Source organism: Podarcis pityusensis (genome assembly GCF_964106645.2).
Source record: "Podarcis pityusensis genome assembly, chromosome: 6".
In the NCBI taxonomy this organism is placed as follows: domain Eukaryota; kingdom Metazoa; phylum Chordata; class Lepidosauria; order Squamata; family Lacertidae; genus Podarcis; species Podarcis pityusensis.
The window spans coordinates 5,043,510-5,065,448 of record NC_138030.1 but is presented as its reverse complement, the minus strand read 5'-3'; the positions used below and the strand labels follow the sequence as shown (position 1 = coordinate 5,065,448).

The 21,939-nt window shown below is 46.0% G+C and overlaps 2 protein-coding genes across 7 annotated transcripts in view; one reads left to right on the top strand and one right to left on the bottom strand.

Annotated features, from left to right (window-relative positions):
- Positions 1 to 2,115, bottom strand: part of RTEL1 (regulator of telomere elongation helicase 1) — a 74,174-nt gene extending 72,059 nt beyond the window's left edge. For 3 of the 6 annotated variants that reach the window (XM_081011020.1, XM_081011025.1, XM_081011024.1), the window contains exon 1: positions 1,405 to 1,652. The gene's annotated coding sequence lies outside the window, so the exon portion shown is untranslated. The other 3 variants (XM_081011022.1, XM_081011021.1, XM_081011023.1) reach the window with 3 other exon arrangements.
- A 15,217-nt stretch (positions 2,116 to 17,332) lies between these two features.
- Positions 17,333 to 21,939, top strand: part of STMN3 (stathmin 3) — a 28,252-nt gene continuing 23,645 nt past the window's right edge. The window contains exon 1 of the mRNA XM_081011656.1: positions 17,333 to 17,706. Coding sequence (XP_080867782.1) covers positions 17,688 to 17,706 — 19 coding nt within the window. The 5' untranslated portion in view covers positions 17,333 to 17,687. The remainder of the gene's footprint in view (positions 17,707 to 21,939) is intronic.

Genomic DNA, 21,939 nt, shown 5'->3' with positions numbered 1-21,939 from the left:
CCCAGACATTATTATTGTTTATTATATTTCTATACAGCCCTTCGGGGTGCCAACTTGAATAAAATATGGGGGGGCAGGTAAGCCCCGCCTCACATTAACAATCACAAGATGCCCGGCCTCCTCAAATGTTTTAATGGGGGGCACTGGCGGAGGAACAGGAGCGCGGAGGGGAGCACCCCGCCTTTGGCAGCGCGATCCCAGCAGGGTGCCATCGTGGCTGGCCCCCCCCCGTGCTGGGCGCCCTGCCCCCAGGACATGCACCCTGCCCCCCCACACGTGCCAGTCCTGCCCCCGCCTGCTCTCTGCCTCCCCCCGCCCGAGCATTAAGCTCTGCCCTGGGGGGGAGGGGCTGAAGAGACCTCAAGCCCTAGGAGTTGGCTCCTATGCTGCCCTTCACCCAAGGATCACAGGGAAGTTTACAATATAAAAACCACGAGTTTAAAATGCCATAAACTGTTTAATTAGCCAAAGGCCTGCAAGAATAGAATGTTTTTGCCTGGTGCCTAAAGATTTGTAATGAAGGTACCAGGCAAGCCTCCCTGGGGAGAGCATTCCACCAGCGGGTAGCCACTACAAAAAAGGCCCATTCTCGTGTTGCTGCCCCCTGGACCATCAGTCCCAGCCTTGCTTAACTTTGGCAAGGCTGTTCTATATGTGTTCAATAATTGCAGTGTCTGATCACAGCGCACCTCCCACGTGTAACCCCTGACATTTCCAGATAACAGGTTTTTAATCAGCAAGACCTTGGAAAGGAACTCGCAGTCGGAGCAATTGTGCTAGAGATGAACGGATGGGTTTGATCTGATATGAGGAAGCTTCATGAGCTTACATTTAAACAGGAAGCACAGCTCAGTGGTAGAACACACACTCTTCACATAAAAGGTTCCTGTATCCTTCGTTGACATCCCACTTAGTAAGACTGGGAAAGGCATCTACTGAGTCAGAGCAGGGGATAATTCTCAACCTGTAGATCCCCCCCATGTTGTTGGACTACAACTCCCATCATTCCTAGCCAGCATGACCAGTGGCCAGGAATGATGGGAGTTGTAGTCCAACAACATCGGGGGATCCACAGGTTGAGAAACACGGGGCTAGATGGAAACATGGTATTTGGGCTCAGATCTCTCAGCAGAACGGAAGAGTCTGAGCCCGAGTTTGACTCTCCCCTTCCTGGTGTCCTGCAAACAGCCCTGCGGACCTCGAAGGGCGGCATTTAGAATGAATTGCTTAATATTCAGAAGCTTCGCCGCCTCCGGCCAGCCAACACCGCCAGGACTGCGGGTGGCGCCGGCAGGAGGAATCTCAGAACCATGGAGCTGGGCGGGACCCCCAAGGGTCATCTAGTCCAACCCCCTACATTGCGAAAACTCGCGGCCCTTCACACGCCGCTGGGCTACGACTTACAAAGCCGCAATGGGGCGCGCTGGCTGGCTTTCACATCCTGAGGCCTACAACACAGCCCCCGCCGCCGCCTCCTCCATCCATTCATCCCAATTATCTAGGGACGGGGCTATTTTCCTCCGCCTCCGGGCTCCTTCCGCCGCTCCTCAGGCAAAGGAACGGAGGGTACGGGGAAGGCGGCCCGCTGAGGTGAGGCGGACCCGAGTAGGCCTCAAAAGCCTCCCGCCACCCGCCGGTAACAAAATCCCCTCACGCACCTCCGAGTCAGCCCCTCCCCTTTTCCTGGGAGCCCGCGCGCGCGCCGCGCCACGTGACGCCTCCTCCGCAACCCCATTCGCCAAGCGGCTCTCCTCCTGTTCCCGCTCACGAGAGAGGGGGAGTCGCCGGCTTCCCAAGATCTCGCGAGACTTCCCTGAGGCGTTGCCCCGGCAACGGCAGGAGGAAGGCCTGGCTGCGGCTGCTTCTCGCCTCAGCCGTTTTTTTCTTTCTCTCTCTGCCTCTTTTCTCGGCTTGAGGGGAGGCGAAGCGGCCTGGCGTCGTTGCCATGGAAGTCGAAGGGGCTTCTGATTTTCCGCGGTCGGCGGTCTGCTTTTACCCCCGTCAGAAATGGAGAGGAGGGGGGGACTCGCCCCCCCCTCTCAGCGCCCCCCACCCCAAAGAAAAGCATTGTTGTCGTTTAGTTGTGTCCGACTCTTCGTGACCCCCTGGATCAGAGCACGCCAGGCACTCCTGTCTTCTACTGCCTCCCACAGTTTGGTCAAACTCATGCTGGTTGCTTCGAGAACACTGTCCAACCATCTCATCCTCTGTCATCCTATTCTCCTTGTGCCCTCCATCTTTCCCAACATCAGGGTCTTTTCCAGAGAGTCTTCTCTTCTCATGAGGTGGCCAAAGTCTTGGAGCCTCAGCTTCAGGATCTGTCCTTCCAGTGAGCACTCAGGGCTGCTTTCCTTCAGAATGGATCGGTTTGATCTTCTTGCAGTCCATGGGACTCTCAAGAGTCTCCTCCAGCACCAGAATTCAAAAGCATCCATTCTTCGGCGATCAGCCTTCTTTATGGTCCAGCTCTCACTTCCATACAGCGCTACTGGGAAAACCAACCAAGAAAAGCATTGCCCTCCGCTATTATAGCGCTTTGAGGGAAGCTTAAAGCGCTTCTCCGTTATCCTTACAGCAGCCCCGCAAGGCAGGACGGCGTTTTCCCAACGGATTATTCGCGCTCACATTTCAGAGGAACAAAAACAGTAACGTTTGCCTTGAATTAGGCACCCTCTTCCACTGTCTCCCCAGACAGACGGATAACCACAACAACATGCCACGGAGCTCGGGCCTCCCTCCCCAGAAGGCTCCTCCCTTCCATCCTTGCACAACAGCCCAGCAAGGGAGGCTAGCCTGACAGCTGAAGTTGGCACCCAGGGTCCCTCAGTCTGCTTCCACACAATGAACGTGCTTTGTTAAGAACATAAGAAGAGCATCAGCTCGATCTAGTCCAGCATCCTGTTCTCACTGTGGCCCACCAGATGCCTGCGAGGAACTTGTAAGCAGAATTTGAGCAGAGGAGCACATGTGCGGTTTCCAGCAACTGGTATTCAGAAGCACTGCTGCCTCTGACATTCAAAGTCTGCCCAGTCCTGTGTTGATTGTTAAAACTCCAGCAACCAGAGGGCGTTAGATAGGCACCAGTGGACTGCCTTCTGCCAAGCCTTGGTCTTAATCAGCTGACAAGCGTTCCCCTAAAGTTTCAGGATGAGGCCTCTCCTAACCTTCTAACCATAACAGCCTGGAGACCTGTAACAACATGCATTTCAATAGGGACTCACTCTCCAACTGTTTGGCTTTACCCCCCAAAGGCATGCTCATATCAATGTCCTGAGACAGCGCGCAAAACGTTTCTCCTCTTTCTCCACCCCATGCAGAATTGCAAGGGGTCAGTTCATCTGGCTGGTAAGAAGTTGGTCGGAGTTTAGAGCCCAGCCAGGGCTGGCTGTGGGCAGAATCCTGGCATTGTTGGGGGTTGGACTAGATGACCCTTGGGATCACTTCCAACTCTACCATGCTATAATTCTATCGAGCAGCTAAAGGAACGGGTGGGGGAGCAAGATGGAGAACAAGGGGAGGCACAACCACACCCCAACAGCACACTCTGGCCTGACCCATGGTGGCCTCATCCCACTTTGCCCCCCCCTTTCCTATTAATTCAGCTACCTGGCAACCCAGCAGCCTGGCCCCTGTTTGCCAGCTGATGTCACAAAGTGCTGCTTTGCAAGCAAGCCTTATAATGCCCTGCAAGAGGGATACCTGTCAGATGATGGTGAGATACTTGCGAGAAAAGGCCTCAGAGGCTATTGTGGCTTCATGAGCAAATGAAAGAAGGGGAAGCTGCCATGTATAAAAACTGCAACTTGGAAGTCGTGGTATGTTAATTCCATGGGGAATCCATTCCCCATATGTGCCAGGAGGTTGTGGCGCCAACCTGAGCAAAACGGGGCTGGGGTGGGGAGTAGGCCCGTTTCGCCCCAACCCCTTGCCCCACTCCTTCCAAGCAAGGGGTTGGGCCGTTGTGTGCCCAGGCAGGAGCAGTGAGCGTTGGCAGCCAGTGGTGACGTGGGCATGGGCAGCATGGCAGGGCTGCTTGTTCTGCCTCCCTCCTTCCCTGAGTCCGCTGTGCTGCTGCTGAGCCGCTCTGTGCCACACAGAAGAAGGAGGGATGTGGCTGGGGGGAGGCAGCAGACTAAGGAAGGGAGGGAGCTGGGAAGGCAGATGGGGGGGAGAGAGAAAATATTGAGGGGGCTGTACCCCAGAAGAAAAGCACTGGGAAGGGCCCACGGGACCCCTGTCCCCTAGAGCTGATGCCTATGCCAAGACAATACAATGTCCTTCTTTCTTCACAGAGCCATGGTTTGGGAAAGGCTGTGGCCAAGCAGCAGCAGCAACCCAGTGGTGCCATGGGGAAACCCAGAATTTGCAGGTTTGCTGTGACCTTCTGTGGCAGGAGAAGTGTTTCCCAGTCATCTTGCCAGCTGGAGAAGGCCTGATTTTGATATTCCTATAGTTTTACGGGAAGTGTTTATCTGTGGTCCACCTGGGCAGGACAAGGACCTCTCCCATGCCAACACCACATCCCAAGGTTGGGCCTGGGCAGTTTTAGGATGGCACGACTGGTGTGCTTACACTGGGCATCACGCTGCAGAGGGTGCCAAAACAATGCTGAAGGACAAGAGGGAAGGGTGCTGAATTTTAGCACTGCACAGGGCACCCTTTAGAAGAGTTTGGATTTGATATCCCACTTTATCACTACCCTAAGGAGTCTCAAAGCGGCTAACATTCTCCTTTCCTTTCCTCCTGCACAACAAACACTCTGTGAGGTGTGTGAGGCTGAGAGACTTCAAAGAAGTATGACTGGCCCAAGGTCACCCAGCAGCTGCATGTGGAGGAGCAGAGACGCGAACCCGGTTCCCCAGATTACGAGTCTACCACTCTTAACCACTACACCACACTGGCTCCCTTTAAATTTGAGAGCCTAATGTCCACCCTGGTTGGGAATGCTTCTGTGGAGATGAATCCCAGAATTCTCCCCACCCACATCCTTCCTATAAAAAAGCAAAAAATATCAATGTTTGGTTCAGAATCTAGGTACTACACCCTCACTAAAGGCGATTGTATGAATGATTCACTAAATGATGACATGTGTACCTGGGTTTATGGCCTCAAATTCTCTTTATCTTATATGCTGCTTTATTACACGAATGACGACTAGACTACTGATCCTAAACTGAATAGTTAGTTGCCCAACCACCCCCTCCAGAACCCACTGCTCTCAACTGCCTCACATTTAAACTCCCTTTCAAATCCTCATCCACTCATCACTCACCACCAGAATTCCACAATCTCTCTTTTCCCCTCCCTCCTTAACATTCCCATAATAATTCTGATACAGTTACCTTAATAACCCTATTACAATATTTTATTCACGCTGCTCCCTATAATCATACCGTTAGAAGCACTTGAGCGTCCCATTCCTGGTTCCCAGGAAATGGGGATGAGCAAACTGCAGATTCTCCATCCCTGTTCTAAAAACCGGGTGTCTTCCCCCAAATGATCCTGGGAATTGTAGTCTGTTAGGGGTTCTGGGGATTGTGGGTCTGTGAGAGGGAAGCAACAATGGCACAAATCATTTCGGAAGAAGTAATGTGCTTTAAGGGGACGCGGGTGGTGCTATGGTCTGGTTTGCCAGAAGCGGCTTAGTCATGCTGGCCACATGACTCGGAAGCTGTACGCCGGCTCCCTCAGCCAGTAAAGCGAGATGAGCGCCGCAACCCCAGAGTCGGCCACGACTGGAACTAACGGTCAGGGGTCCCTTTACCTTTTTAATGTGCTTTAAAGGCGCATTGGAAGTTCTTTAAAACATAGAATCATAGAATTGTAGAGTTGGAAGGGACCCTGAGGGTCATCTAGTCCAACTCCCTGCAATGCAGGAATCTCAACTAGATGATCCATGGCCGATGGCCATCCAAGCGCTGATTAAAAACCTCCAAGGAAGGAGAGTCACTGCTTCAGGCCCTAAGGGCCTCTGGAGCAGGAGAAAACAAGCTTTCTCCATCCTCCATGTGACAGCCCTTTAGACTTTACTTACTGAAAGGTCTGCATGGTGTGGATCTCATATCAGTGTTATGAGAGTGTAAGCAACACATTTCTCTCTCCCCTTTCTCCACACCATGGAGAACTGCAATGGTAACCAGAAGGCTGGCGTTCGGAGCCCAGCCAGGGCTGGCTGTGGGCAGGATCCTTGCATTGCTGGGGGTTTGACTAGATCACCCTTGGGATCCCTTCTGTCTCTGCCATGCTATGATTATATCAAGCAGCTAAAGGAACAAAAAAGATGCTTCTGAAACATTTGGGAATCATAGGAACACTCCCCAGCAGTGGCTTTCAGCAGCAAGAGCTTGCATCTTCCTTAGGAGAGAGGCAGTCCAGAACAAGGTGGGAAAGGCTCAGAGTTCAGGTAGGTGGAAATGTTTAGATTGTTTAGAAATACACAATCGCTTTGAGGTCCTCTCCCCTAGCATGGAAGACGAAGAGCAGACTCCATTTGAGGATCTCTACCTCATTATAGTCGATCAGGTATATGAAGACGAGCAGCAAAGTCAGTACTCGGGGAATGTGCAGGCGACCTTGGAACGGACAGCTCACGGAAGAACCCCGACTAAACCTAAGAGGAGGCGTGTAGTGGTGATAGGGGATTCCCTACTGAGGGGAACAGAAGCAGTGATCTGTGGGCCTGACAAGGTGTCTCGGGAAGTGTGCTGTCTCCCCGGGGCTAAGATCCAAGATGTAACTGAACGACTGCAAGGAATCATAAAACCCACTGACAAATACCCCCTCCTCTTGGTTCATGTGGGAACCAATGACACTGCAAGCAATAGCCTCCAGAAGATCAAAAGAGACTACGAGGCTCTGGGCAGGAAATTGAAGCAATTAAATGCACAAATTGTCATCTCATCTGTCCTCCCAGTTGAACGACGTGGCCCAGGGAGAGAGGGAAAAATAGTGGAAGTGAACAGCTGGCTTCACAAATGGTGTAAACAGGAACGGTTTGGATTCTTAGATCACGGACTGCAGTTTCTTGAAGATGGACTTCTGGCAAGCGATGGGCTGCACCTCACAACGGTTGGGAGAAATGTTTTTGCCAAAAATCTCAGAAACCTCATCAGGAGGGCTTTAAACTGACTAATGTGGGGGAGGGAGACAGTGCTCCTGAAGGTAGGAGTCTATCAATTGATGAAGATGATCATCCAAATGTCATAGACCAAATGGAGCAAACAGCACGCAGACCTAGTGGTGGGAGGAAAAAATCCTTAAATAAGAGACACGGGGGCATGATTAATGGACTTCAATGTCTGTACACTAATGCGCAAAGCATGGGAAATAAACAAGATGAGCTTGAGCTCTTGGTACAGCAAACTAAATATGACATAATAGGCATCACTGAAACCTGGTGGGATAAGTCCCACGATTGGAATGTAATAATGGAGGGATACAATCTATTTCAGAGAAACAGACCAGACAAGAAAGGAGGAGGAGTGGCGTTATATGTCAGGGATGTGTATACCTGTGAAGAGATCCAAGATTTAGAACCTCAAAGCCAAAGTGAGAGAATTTGGGTCAAAATTAAGGGAGAGAAGAATAACAGTGACCTCATTGTGGGAGTTTACTATAGATCCCCAAGCCAAACGGAGGACATAGATGATGCCTTCCTGGAACAGGTGGCCAAGCATGCAAAAGGAAGGGAGATAGTAGTAATGGGGGACTTCAATTACCCGGATATTTGTTGGATGTCAAACTCAGCCAAGAGCATAAGGTCAAACAGATTCCTCACCGGCCTTGCAGACAACTTCATTGTCCAGAAAGTGGGAGAAGCAACAAGAGGAACAGCCATTTTAGATCTGGTCCTAACCAATGTTGATGACCTGGTTAGTGGGGTAGAAGTGGAAGGATCATTAGGCGCGAGTGATCATGCTCTTCTGAAGTTTACTATACAGCGGAAAGGAGCAGCCAAGCATACTAGGACTCAATTTCTTGACTTTAAGAAAGCCGACTTCATAAAACTTAGGGAAGTGCTGGGTGAGATCCCATGGACAGTAATACTAAAAGGAAAGGGAGTTCATGATGGCTGGGAGTTTGTTAAGAGGGAGATAGTAAAAGCACAACTTCAGGCAATACCAATGAGACGGAAACATGGAAGGTGCCTAAAGAAGCCAGGGTGGCTATCTAAAGAACTTTTAACTGAGTTAAGATTTAAAAAGGATGTGTACAAAAAATGGAAAGGGGGGGAAACTACCAAAGAGGAATTCAAACAAATAGCCAGCACGTGTAGACACAAAGTCAGAAAAGCTAAAGCACAGAATGAACTCAGGCTTGCTAGAGAGATTAAAAGCAACAAAAAAGGCTTTATGGGTATGTTCGTAGCAAAAGGAAGAACAAAGAAACAGTGGGGTCACTCAGAGGAGAAGATGGTGAAATGCAAACAGGGGACACAGAAAGGGCTGAACTCCTCAATGCCTTCTTTGCCTCAGTCTTCTCCGATAAAGAAAACAATGCCCGACCTGAAGAATTTGGAGCAAATGATTCAGCAGAGGAAACACAGCCCAGAATAACTAAGGAGATAGTACAAGAATACTTGGCTAGTTTAGATGTATTCAAGTCTCCAGGGCCAGATGAACTGCATCCAAGAGTATTAAAAGAACTGGCAGATGTGATCTCAGAACCACTGGCAGTCATCTTTGAGAATTCCTGGAGAACAGGCGAAGTCCCGGCAGACTGGAGGAGGGCAAATGTTGTCCCTATTTTCAAAAAGGGGGAAAGAGAGGACCCAAATAATTACCGCCCAGTCAGTCTGACATCAATACCAGGGAAGATTCTGGAGCAGATCATTAAGCAAACAGTCTGTGAGCACCTAGAAAGGAATGCTGTGATCACCAATAGTCAGCATGGATTTCTGAAAAATAAGTCATGTCAGACTAACCTGATCTCGTTTTTTGACAGAATTACAAGCCTGGTAGATGAAGGGAACGCAGTGGATGTAGCCTACCTTGATTTCAGCAAGGCATTTGACAAGGTGCCCCATGATATTCTTGTAAAGAAGCTGGTAAAATGCGATCTTGTGAAGTTATATATTTTAACGTTTTATTAAATTAAAGATTGAGATTAAAAAAGTGGAAAAGAAACTGCTGGACAAATAATGTGGATTGGAATACAAAAGAGGGAGGTATGAGGAAGTCAAGAAAATAAGTAACTTAAAATTGGAAATGGAAAAGAGAGTTTGTTTTTAATTGTTATGTTTTGTGTTTTTATTGTTAAGTTATGTATTGTTTTTTGTGTGTGTTGTTTTTCTTTTTTGTTTGTTTAAAACCTTAAAAAAAAAATATTATTAAAAAAAAAAAAAGTAAAATGCGATCTTGACTATGCTACCACTCAGTGGATTTGTAACTGGCTGACTGACCGAACCCAAAGGGTGCTCATCAATGGTTCCTCTTCATCCTGGAGAAGAGTGACTAGTGGGGTGCCACAGGGTTCTGTCTTGGGCCCGGTCTTATTCAACATCTTTATCAACGACTTGGATGATGGACTCAAGGGCATCCTGATCAAATTTGCAGATGACACCAAACTGGGAGGGGTGGCTAACACCCCAGAGGACAGGATCACACTTCAAAACGACCTTGACAGATTAGAGAACTGGGCCAAAACAAACAAGATGAATTTTAACAGGGAGAAATGTAAAGTATTGCACTTGGGCAAAAAAAATGAGAGGCACAAATACAAGATGGGTGACACCTGGCTTGAGAGCAGTACATGTGAAAAGGATCTAGGAGTCTTGGTTGACCACAAACTTGACATGAGCCAACAGTGTGACACGGCAGCTAAAAAAGCCAATGCAATTCTGGGCTGCATCAATAGGAGTATAGCATCTAGATCAAGGGAAGTAATAGTGCCACTGTATTCTGCTCTGGTCAGACCTCACCTGGAGTACTGTGTCCAGTTCTGGGCACCACAGTTCAAGAAGGACACTGACAAACTGGAACGTGTCCAGAGGAGGGCAACCAAAATGGTCCAAGGCCTGGAAACGATGCCTTATGAGGAACGGCTAAGGGAACTGGGCATGTTTAGCCTGGAGAAGAGGAGGTTAAGGGGTGATATGATAGCCATGTTCAAATATAGAAAAGGATGTCACATAGAGGAGGGAGAAAGGTTGTTTTCTGCTGCTCCAGAGAAGCGGACACGGAGCAATGGATCCAAACTACAAGAAAGAAGATTCCACCTAAACATTAGGAAGAACTTCCTGACAGTAAGAGCTGTTCGACAGTGGAATTTGCTGCCAAGGAGTGTGATGGAGTCTCCTTCTTTGGAGGTCTTTAAGCAGAGGCTTGACAACCATATGTCAGGAGTGCTCTGATGGTGTTTCCTGCTTGGCAGGGGGTTGGACTCGATGGCCCTTGTGGTCTCTTCCAACTCTATTGGGTCTCTTCCAATTCTATGAAATGCCAATTGAGTGCCCTATACTATAGGAATGCTTCCTTCCCGTGTACCCCACCCTCATGTGCCAGACTGGTGCTAGCATGGCTGGGAGCCAGGCGCCTGCTGATTCCTCCATATTCTTTGCAGGGAGGGAGCCTTTTCCCAATATATACTTTGTTCTGGCCAAATCCCTGGAGAGATGTGACGACCCTCAGGTACTGGGGCAGAGGGAAGGAAGGGGTCCTGGTGAAACACGTTTGGGGAGTCTGTGGCTTCCAGCAAGTGTTTTTCAAAAGCATTGCTCCCTCCAATAGGGGAGGCTGCGCATAGCCATCATGGCTAGTTGCCTTTGATAGGCCTCTCCTCCATGCAATTGTCTAGCCCTCTTTGAGAGCCATTCCATCCAAGATGCTCTTGTGGTGCATCTGATTCTCCTGTGCTTTCTTGCTCCTGCAAGGAGATGACTATTGTGAGATCCTTTGGTTAACATCTATCTGGGCTGGAAAATATTAAAGAATCAGAGGACTGGTGAGCTTCTCTTGAAGCACAACTGATCAAAGGCTGGCGGATCTATTAACATCTTGATAAAGAAGCTCAAACAACAAAGGATGCAATCATACCCCGCAAGCGTCTCAGAAAAAGCTCCCAAGCTGATGGAGAAGAGAGCAGTTGAAGGTTGTCGTTTCTGGATCCCACCACAGCCCTTCCAAGTTGCCCAAGAAATCAATGTCACAACAGTTTTTTCCTCACACCTCCTCCCCATGATCCCTCGTGGGGCCTTCTCAGACATATGCTGTGTCTGAACCAGCAGATCCCACCAAACCAAGTAATCGTGGACCCAGTCAAAAAAGGAGTGTGCACAGTCAAACCAGAAATAAGCAAAATAACTAAACTGGTACTAGACGTCATCCCAGAACTGGCCCTACTGAACATCTTCCAAGATAACAATGCCCACTCACACTAGAAAGAGCTCATAACCCACTGACAGCATATGATTCAATATGGCTAACTTAACCCGACAACCCCCCTCACCCACGCACAAACAAATCCCACTGCAGCCAGCCAAAAATGATCAACCACACCCTAGGCCACCCCAACCCCTCTCACCACCAAGGAAACATAACAAGCGAATAGAAAGATAACTTCCCCAAGTGACGCTGACAGAAAAACCCCAAGCATACACTAAATAAAAGAACTTAAGATTTGCCACCCCAGTCTCTCTCTCCCATCCCCCGTTCCCACCCTCACTCTTCCATTGTCTCCTGAGACAGACAGATGCCAACAACAACACTTAGGCAGGATGAACCAGCTACACAAATATAAGATGTGGGACACCTGGCTTGCCAGTAGTACATGTGAAAAGGAGCTAGGGGTCTTACGTAGACCACAAGTTGAACATGAGTCAACAGTGTGATGCAGCAGCGAAAAAAGTGGGTGCTATTCTCAGCTGCATCAACAGAAATATAGTGTCCCAATCGAGGGGAATCATAGTACTGCTCTATTCTGCCTTGGTTAGACCACACCTGGAATTCTGTGTCCACAATTTAAGAAGGATATTGGCAAGCTGGAACATATGCAAAGGAGGGTGACCAAGATGATCAATGGTTTGGAAACCAAACTTTATGGGAAACGGTTGTGGTAGTTGGGTATGTTTAGCCTGAACTACGCCTCCTCATTACATTGGACGGCCATCTATCAGAGATTCTATGTGGTACCTGAATTGCAATGGGTAAGACTAGTTGACCCTTGGGGTCTCTTCCCACTCTTTCCAAAATGAATGTGTCAGCAGCAAGATGGAAAAGAGTCTCAAGAATAGCAACCTTCCACAGTAGCAAGAGAAAACAACAGGGGGTCAGATTCTTCTCTGCTTCCCACTGCCTAGCTTCCATGATGACAGTAGGGAATATTCCTGGCAGCAAGCAGCATGCAGGCACTTTTGCAAGCAGAGACGAGGGAGTATGCTCCTGCACTCAAGCATGTCCAGAGCCAGGGACCAGCAACCCTCTACTCAATCCCTGGGGCTGAGACAAGCAGCGGTAGTGGAGGTTGTTGGCGAGAGGGGAGAGAGCATAGTCATGGTCATTTATTTCTGCTCAAGTCAGCCTTTAGCATGAGGAGCCTCTGCCAGCACCAGCTGCATCAGGAATGTGGGAAGAAGGGAAGTCAGAGGCAAGGGGTGGGGCAAAATTAGAAGGAAGGAGCTGTTTGAGTACTAGTGGTGGGAGAGAAGTGGGAACCGATTTTCAGCAGGCGTGTCTGCGGGCTTATTTGAAATTTGTTGTCATCTCGTGCAGCAAAACAAAATATAGTGCTCCAGTCCTTTTTAAAAGCAACAGAAAGGCATACAATCATCGAGTTACTGATAGCATGCTTATCAATTTTCCAAGGCATCATGGTCACTCAATGGGAAAAGTAGGTCTTAAGGCACATCTTCCAGAGCAAACCTTTTATCCACTTGACTACACTGCAGCCCTATCAAATAATTCTGCATCTTAGATACATGTTTCTGCAGAACTGAGGTGCCAGTTTCAAAAGCTTCCAAGCCTCTTTCACACCTGCCATATAGCATGCTATAGTGATACTTCCAGGACGTATTGCTCATATTTGTTCCTTTTATCTTACTGCATCTTTCAGGGAATTTCATTATATCAAGCATGGGTGAGTTCTACAGTAATTATCAAGAAAGCAAATTCTGTGAGGGAAAGGGAATCCTGGACAGCTCCCAAATGCAAGTAGCAAATACAATGAGTCAGGAACTGCTTTATTTTTATAGATAGATTCTGATGTGACTCAGCTCTGGCTGGACGCTTCTCTGTCTTCCCATTGGATTGTATCTTTGCCCTAGTTTACCAATACTGCAACTCTAGCATAGCAGTATCACAGGTTTTTCTCTAAATCACTTCCTCAAGAGCCCCCCAAATGCTGCATGCTGCTTTGCCTTGTTTGCCCTTAAGATGTCCTTCACAATAATACTTGCAGGTCAATCCTGTCCAAATAAGTCTCTCTGTGTTTAGGATTGCAACCTTCAGTAGGGAGAATAATCCGAAATATGGGATAGTTACCTGAATAAAAAGGGAGGTTTAGAATGCATCAAATACTTGCATTTAAGCCCAGATTGTTCCTTTAAAAAAACAAGGCAATGGAAAGAACTGGAAACTGTAGGGTTTTATCAAGTCCACGAAATGCTGCATCCATTCCTTTTTGTGTCTTCCCATGTTTTATGTGGCTCATTAATTGCAAGATCCCTGTCAGCAGGGTCGTACTGTGCAGAGAGGGAAGCAGCTGGGCAGTCTAGATTTCTGGCCTATCCCTTCATAGCTGGCTTACCTTCAGGGAAACCAAGTCCATTTCCCTGCAGCAGGAAGAGAACACATTCTCCTTTACCAGGCACAGCTCAAGGAAGAAAACAAAGTGCAAAAGAAGAAGAAGAAGAAGAAGAAGAAGAAGAAGAAGAAGAAGAAGAAGAAGAAGAAGAAGAGTTTGGATTTGATATCCCACTTTATCACTACCCAAAGGCGTCTCAAAGCAGCTAACATTCTCCTTTCCCTTCCTCCCCCACAACAAACACTCTGTGAGGTGAGTGAGGCTGAGAGACTTCAGAAAAGTGTGACTAGCCCAAGGTCACCCAGTAGCTGCATGTGGAGGCGTGGTTGCATGTGGAGGAACAAAAGCGGTTCACCAGATTACGAGTCTACCGCTCTTAACCACTACACGACACTGGCTCAAAAGAAGCAGAGAGTAGATTTGGCTCACTTGCACACACTGCATCTCTGTGTAAACTGTATGCTCCATGCGTAGTGACGAGTTGCATTAATCCTTCAAGATGGGAAAGAACACTCCACTCAGTGTAGCTGGCTTTTATATAACTGGTAGAGTTGGAAGACGCCACAAAGCCAATAATTTCCACGACACATTTTAATCTTTCCTGATATTTATGTATTATTTATCTAATTTATTGCATTTGTGTCCTTCCTTTCCTCCACAAAAGACAAGATGGTGCACCTGATCTCACCTCACACACACACACACCCTTTTATTCTTACACCAACTCTTGGAGAAAGGTTAGTCTGAGAAATTGTAACTGACTCAAGGTCACACGGTATGCCTCACAGCAGACCAGAGATTCAAACCTGCCATAGCTTCTTTCCTTCCCATTCTTTTTTCCTTTTGTATTATGCCTTTTAGCCTGTGAACCTGAGGGTAGGGGGATATTTTGTTTTTTAATCTCTCTGCAACATTCAGGAAGTCTTTGCAGAGCTCTGCAATGCCAATAATGCCAATGGTGGTAACAAGTGAAATGACCCTATTCTGAGTTTCAGCCAATTGAGTCAGGACGTATAACTATACTTTCATTCCAATTTTGGTCTGCTAAGTACCTTTGAGCAAGTAACTTTTATGAATCAGCTTTCTACTTTTTTAAAAATATTTTATTAAGGATTTTCTTGTTTTACAGAAGTAAGTGTAATGCCTCGTATTTTTTTTTCCGTGTAACATTTTTACAAATTCGTTTCATTTGTTGAGGCATTAGGGGGAGAAGAAAAAACGGAAAAAAGAAAGGGGGGTGGAGAGAGGGAAGATGGATGGGGGTGGGGTTGGGTGGCGGTGTTTCTATTATGTTTAATGTATGTAGAGTTTGGTGTCAGCGTTGCTTGTGTTGTTCACTTGTGTTCCTTTGGTGGTGAGAGAGGTTGGGGTTGGCCTAGGGTGTGATTGTTTGCTTGTGATTGGCTGTGGGAATCAGCTTTCTACTTGGCATTCACTCACCTTTGGAAAATATTTTTGGTTCTTCAGGTGCATTCTTAGAATACTCTGTGTTTGTTGGTTAATTTTTGGCGGGTCTCTTTCCACATTTCCATTCTACTGATTATGTGCTTGGAACCCATGTGACAGTTTGAAGGTCCAATGAAATTCCATTGAGGACAATTTTATTGAAGACTCACTTCAGCCAGATGGGGCGGGACAATAATAATCATAACCATAATACTAATACTTCATGTTTTGTACTATTGGTTGGGGATTTTGCAGAACTATCTGACTTTCAAGTATTCAGACTAAGTTTTCAATAGCCCTTCAGCTTCTCGGTTTTATATATAATGACTCCATCTAAGCCAAACAGTTTATTTGGCATGAAGTTTTCTCCTTACAGAAAGCTGCTTAAAGTATGCCCATTAAATAATATCATTTATGCAGACTACATCACCTCAGCAATATAGAGATACTAATTTCCAGTCTGTTGGCTCTTCAGAATCCTAAATTATTGTATCACCAGTCAAGCCTGATGTATGTTTCAGGCATGTTCAAACATGAGAGCCAATTCGTTTTTGAAAGCTGGGGCACTGCCATGGTTAGAGCATGAGCTGCCTGTCAGGAAGACATCACACCAACTGTAAATTCCCAAAGTGGCTTAAGGCAAGTCTCAAACTGAATCCCAACTCTGCAACATGGTGATAGCGATAATATGGACCTGCCTTACAGCGCGATTGTAAAAATGGCCAAGATAGTGCATGTGGTGATGTGCTTTGAACCTCAGAAAATATGAAGGGTGCTGATTATTGTTATATTTATTTATTTTTAAGCATTTCTAAATCACTTCCTATACCACTTAAAGATTTGTAAATATTAACACTAAAACCAAGTATCATCAAACCAGTAAATAAAACTGATTAAAAAGAGCAACAGGTATAAGCAGGAATTCAGCAGTAGTAAGAGTCCAATCTTATAGGGTCAGAGAAATCCTAGGCAAAAAGATATGTTGTCCTCTTCCCAAGATGGCTGAAGCAGCTAATAAGATTATGTTCCATATATGGCAGGGGGTGGGAAGGTATTTCATAGTGTAGGGTCACTATAGTAGAAAATGGGTTTTGGGGAAATGGGTTTTCGGTCACTTCCCTGTGATGTTCTTTAAGGTGCAGTGTTATGAGTAAAATTTATCTGACTAATCTAACCGGTCTATACAGGGGCTGGCAGTCTTTCAGGTGACCTGGTCTCAAGTTGTTCAGCACTTTATATGTTAGTAACAAGGCCTTGCACATAGCCTGATAGGTGAACAACAAATAGTGCTGTTCCCTCAGCACAGGTGCAGTGGGGCTGATGCCGACAATTGGGACTACTAACACAGCTGTCCTGATTCTTAGGCTCATCAGAAAGCAATGCTGATCAAAACATGGTGATTAATGTGATGATAGATGAGAATTAATACATTTGATGGAATTAAAAAGATGGTGATCTGCCATGACTTATTAAAAAAATCCTCATGCCTCACTGTACCTACTTGAAGAAAGGGATATGGATATATATATATATATATATATATATATATATATATATGGAGATTAGATATATAGTGATATATGTATGTATATGTGTGTGTGTGTGTGTGTGTGTGTATATATATATATATATATGGCATATATATGGCATGTTTCCAAATGTTTGACTTATGAAAGGTGGGAAAGATAATATGTTTATTTGCATATCTGAGACTATGCGAAGTATGCATTAATTTTAAAAACAGTACTCCTTGATTTGGCTTTTGGCTTTCAATCCTGCTATGGACATAGTTTTAAATGTAACAGTGATAAATGTAAAGAAACGTATCATGTGACGCCAGTGGGGTTAAATTCAGGTACTGTAGCTTAACTAGGTTGTGAACTGGAGTACTAGACTTGTGAAATGGCAACCCTAGGTGAGAATAGGAGCTGGTATTTTCGTGCTAGGTTAACTTGAATTCCAGACACATTCTTCAAATAGATCTGCGAAATTGTGAATGGCTGTGCTTCCCAAAGCTTTTTATCTCTTAAATTCGGTTCACTCTGCATTTTCACATTTTGTTTTCAACTCCCTAACATAAAACGAAACAGCTGATTTCTAGACTATACATGTCAGACAAGAGAAGGGAGGAGGTAAATCTCCAGTTTGGGCGTGTCTGCTAACTATCCCCTTTGCTAACAGGCTCTGCGTTTCTTCTCAGACTCCCGACATTGTAAAAGAATTGGGTATCAAAAGCTACCCTCCGAGGCCCATTGATATTCTGAACTGGGAAGTCATTTTCTGTATTTCAAGCCCTTTCTCCTTTTCTTTCTTTCGCCTCTCTCCCTCTCCCCCTCTCCTTCTCTTTCTCTCCTCCCTTCTTGGATAGCCACAGCCCCCTAGAGCTGAGTCAGACCTTCCTCTCTTCCACAGCATTGCAGCACTTCAGCAGAAAAGCCAGTCTCCTGCCTCTCTGCCTCTGCATCTTCCCTTGCAGCATCCTCTCCACTACCCATCTCACCATCATGGCCAGCACTGTCTCAGGTAAAACAAGCAAGGGGTTTTCCCCCCTCTTTATATGCAGCTGCATCATTGAGAAGGAACCCATCTGCAATGATCAGTGTTATTCTCCATTCTTCTTTTCAAGGTGGGGCTTGTCTGCAATGCTATACAGATGGTAGACGGGCAGGCATCATTGTCTTCTCTTGCTTTCAGAATTGTGTATTTCCAAGCTTTGATACATGTTATCAAATCATCTTTTTTTCTCTGATGCATACGGTTAAAAATCCATTTACCTGAGTGGTTGTGTTTTGCCTAATTTTTAAAACCCAGTTTCTGTAAAAGTAGATTGGCAATGGTAGAAAGGAAGGGGATAAAAAGAACAAAGAGGCAAAGACATTTAAATAATAATAATTGTACATCTGGGTTAGTAGAATCAGGGCAGGTTGTTTAGCCAGCAGCTGCTGTAGAGGGAGTGGTCCGCCCATGGCGCTGAATGAAACCCAATGCTGTTAGACAATCCTTTCCTGCAGCGGCTGTGACACCACTGCATAGCTGCACCCTGTTGCCCTCCCAGGTTACAAGGCCTGGTAGGTCTTAGCTCACAGCTTAGCTCACAGTGTGTCCATCACTTGTGTGTGCATCCACCTGCTTTCTAGTTCCTAAACATGTATCTTCTCCTTTTTTTCTTTTAAAAGGCTGGGGCTAAGCGTATGGAATTTGGCTGGGAAGAAGCGTGTTGTCTCTTTACATAGACAATAGATGACTTGTGATGTCCACTCACTACTGGTCTTTAAACCTTTTATAAATTGAGGCACAGGTCATGTTTATTTACTGAATTTTAAAAAAATGAAAATGAAGGAAAGCCATTATAGATAGAGAGAAAGGGGGGAAGAAAAATGTATGTATATACTTTCGTAAACACAAAAAAACTAGCTGTGGAGAAGCTCTGTCTTGCCTGCTGTACTCGCTGGGCTTGCCCATCCCTGTGTTGCCTGCGGTTCCTTTTCTGAGCTGCTTCCTTTTAAAATACAAGGGGAGGTATATGTGATGGGTCCCCCTGTCTGAGGATGTGCAGAGCCAGCTTTGCATGAGATAAGAAATTTGCCAGAAACCTTTTGCAAAGAATATGTTTGATCTGTGCTGGGGGGCGGGGAGGGAATGCATTGTGTTTGAATGGGAGGACAGAGGTAGCAAAAACTAGGAATGGGGGTTTTTTTGGAGATAGGTGTTTTCCTCTCCTATTATTTTATTGCAGAATCAGTGCAAATTAAATAAATGACAATGTCAGGGTTGGTCAGGGTTCTCAAGGCTGAAAGAACCCTGCTGTGAAGGAGTTGGGAGGGGGAATGACATGTCTGGGTACCAGGTGCCTTCCCCATATGGTGCTCTGAAACAATATGGTACTTTCTCCCTTTCCCTCCCACCCCAACCATACATTTTAATTTCCTGACAGTGGGACGCAGCTTTTAAAGCTGAGCAGTTTGCCTCGGAGGTCTATTTCCGATCCTTTTCCCGTTCCAATTGGATTAGGTTTGGCATAAGACTGATGTCAAAGAACAGAGGTTCTGGGGTGACAGGAGTGTGATCAAAACAAGGAGATGAAAGAAGAAAGGTGTTTGCAGAAGACAAAGAGAAGGGTGGACCAGAACTTGAGGCAGCTTGTTATCCCTGTTTGCAGACATGCAAACCATAAAGCTGAGAGGTGAGATTTTATCACTGCCTGTCCCCTCTCTTTTCATCTTGCCTGGTTGCTCCACCCTGTTTCATAAAAGCAGAACACACTTGAAGAAAGATAAGGAGGGCAGCTGTATTTTTATGTGTGCCTCAAGAGATTTCTGTATATCCTTTTCCACAGCTGGAAGAGGAATGGGTTCTCTCTGCCTTGGTCCCTCTTGCTTCCCAAGTATATTCCGTTCGCCAGAATAGTATCACTTCTACTTAGCAAGCGGGGGAAGCAACAGCACATGCTCAGTGCAGGCTCAGCTGCAGTGGCGGCTGAGATGTGCCAAAGGATTCTGCTCAGGCAAACATCTTGCATTTAGTCCCAGACAGTCCCTTGGCTCAACAAGGCCACGGCTTCTTGAACATTCTCCCCTAACTGAAAGCAGAAAGCCACACAACACTATGTTCACCTATGGTACACGCAGATCCCCTCAGTACTTGGATGGGAATTAATAGCTGTGACCTTCTCTGAGAATTATCAATTAATTTGGTACCATATGTTGAAAAACCCATGGGACTTTTATTGTGTAGTGAATGCATGCCTCTTGTTCTGGTCAGCCCATCCATGGAATACATAGTATGTTTAGCAGTCGCTGGTCCCCTTCCTGTGGCTACAGACCAGCAGCTGGTTGAGGAATTCAAGAGACAGGTCCATGCAAGTTAGGGCTGCCAAGTTAGGGTGTCCTGGTTTTTACTTTTTGAAGTATGGCAACCCTAATGCAAGTAAATGCTGAGTTTTTATACAGAGAGGATGAATAAGCTTTTTGGCCACGATATATGCTGTGTGGAGAAGGGGGACAACGACCCCAAATAAATACCCTCAGTTGTATAAGTTTTTCTTTGCCATTCCTCATTGGAACACAATATAAGGGGAGCTGGTTCACTATCTTATGTGTTTCCAGACTTAAGGATGACACTTTTCTGTTAATTAGAGCCAATGTTGAATGTAGAATGAAAAACTGTTGTTGGAGAGGTTGAGAAGGAAGGAAAAGGGAACCGTTAGATTGGGCTCCTTCCTGTACCCCAAAACATCAAGCATTGATTTCTTAATATATTTAAACCAGGGCAGCCAAAGTGGTTCCTTCCAAATGTTGTTGTTGGACTCCGCCAGTCCCAGACAGCATGGTCAGCAGTCAGGGGTAATGCAAGCTGGAATCCAGCAACATCTGTAGAGTACCATCTTGGCTCCCTAATGAGTAATTGCTGTGCTAATGTGTAAAGAGAGTGCTTCTCTGGTTATATTCAGAAGGTAGGAGAGACTAGGAGGAGCCATAGTGGACATGGCATATCAGGCACTCGTGTGTGTGTGTGTGTGTGTGTGTGAGTGTGTGATGAATACCTCGGTTCAACCTATTGTTTATAACAGCCAGGTATTTGTTTATACAGTGGTACCTCGGGTTAAGTACTTAATTCGTTCCAGAGGTCTGTTCTTAACCTGAAACTGTTCTTTACCTGAAGCACCACTTTAGCTAATGGGGCCTCCTGCTGCCGCCGGAGCACGATTTCTGTTCTTATCCTGAAGCAAAGTTCTTAACCTGAAGCACTATTTCTAGGTTAGCAGAGTCTGTAACCTGAAACGTATGTAACCTGAAGCCTATGTAACCCAAGGTACCACTGTACTGCATTGAATTATTATTCAGGATTTAAATAACAGATAGTCTGCACATACCCTGCACTGACTGGCTGTGATTTTGCCTCTGACATGCGATTCTTAACAAGTACTTTCAGAATCATGCTGAAAGATTTTTTCAGAAACCACTGGAATTCTTCAGTCCTCCCTGCATCTTGATCCCTGGCAAATGAGTTCCAGATAATGATTTATTTCTGTCCCTTTCCATATCTGGGTATCTATGATGCAACCACACTTGAAGTACTTTATACAGTTCTGTTCGTTTCGCCTAAAAAAGAATATTGTGGAGCTGGAAAATGTATAAAAAAGGGGGTGCAGCCAAAATTATCAAGGGGCTAGAGAGACTCCTCTATAAGGAAAGGTTACAATATGGCTTTTTAAGTTAGAAAAATCACAAGTGGAGAAGGGGGACATATAACAGAGCTGTATAAGTTTATGCACAATGTGAAGAAAGTAAATACAGAGCTTTCGTCCCTTGTTTTATAATGCTAAAATCCATGCAATGGAGCTGAATGTTGGAAGATTCAGATCATATAAAAGGAAGTACTTATTCACACAGTGCATAGCTAAACTATGAAATTAACTCCTAAAAGAGGTAGTGATGACTGCCTGCTTGCAGGACTTAAAAAAATTATGAAACCTGCTTGGAATTGCTGGTAGGGGAGTACTGTTGTGCTCAGGTCCTTCTTCTACGCATTTTATCATTTGACTTGTTAAAACAGGATGCTGGTGTAGATGGGCCTTTGGCCTGATCTGACAAGCTCTTCATATGTTCTCCCAAGTAGATCCTACCCATGTCCTTTGATTTAAATCACATACCCTTCAGGCACTGATCTTCTGGTTAGGAAATAATACTTTTAGTGCCTACCTTAATCTCAATGTGCCCACCTTAGTTTTAGTGTGTCCACCCTTACAAAAACTGG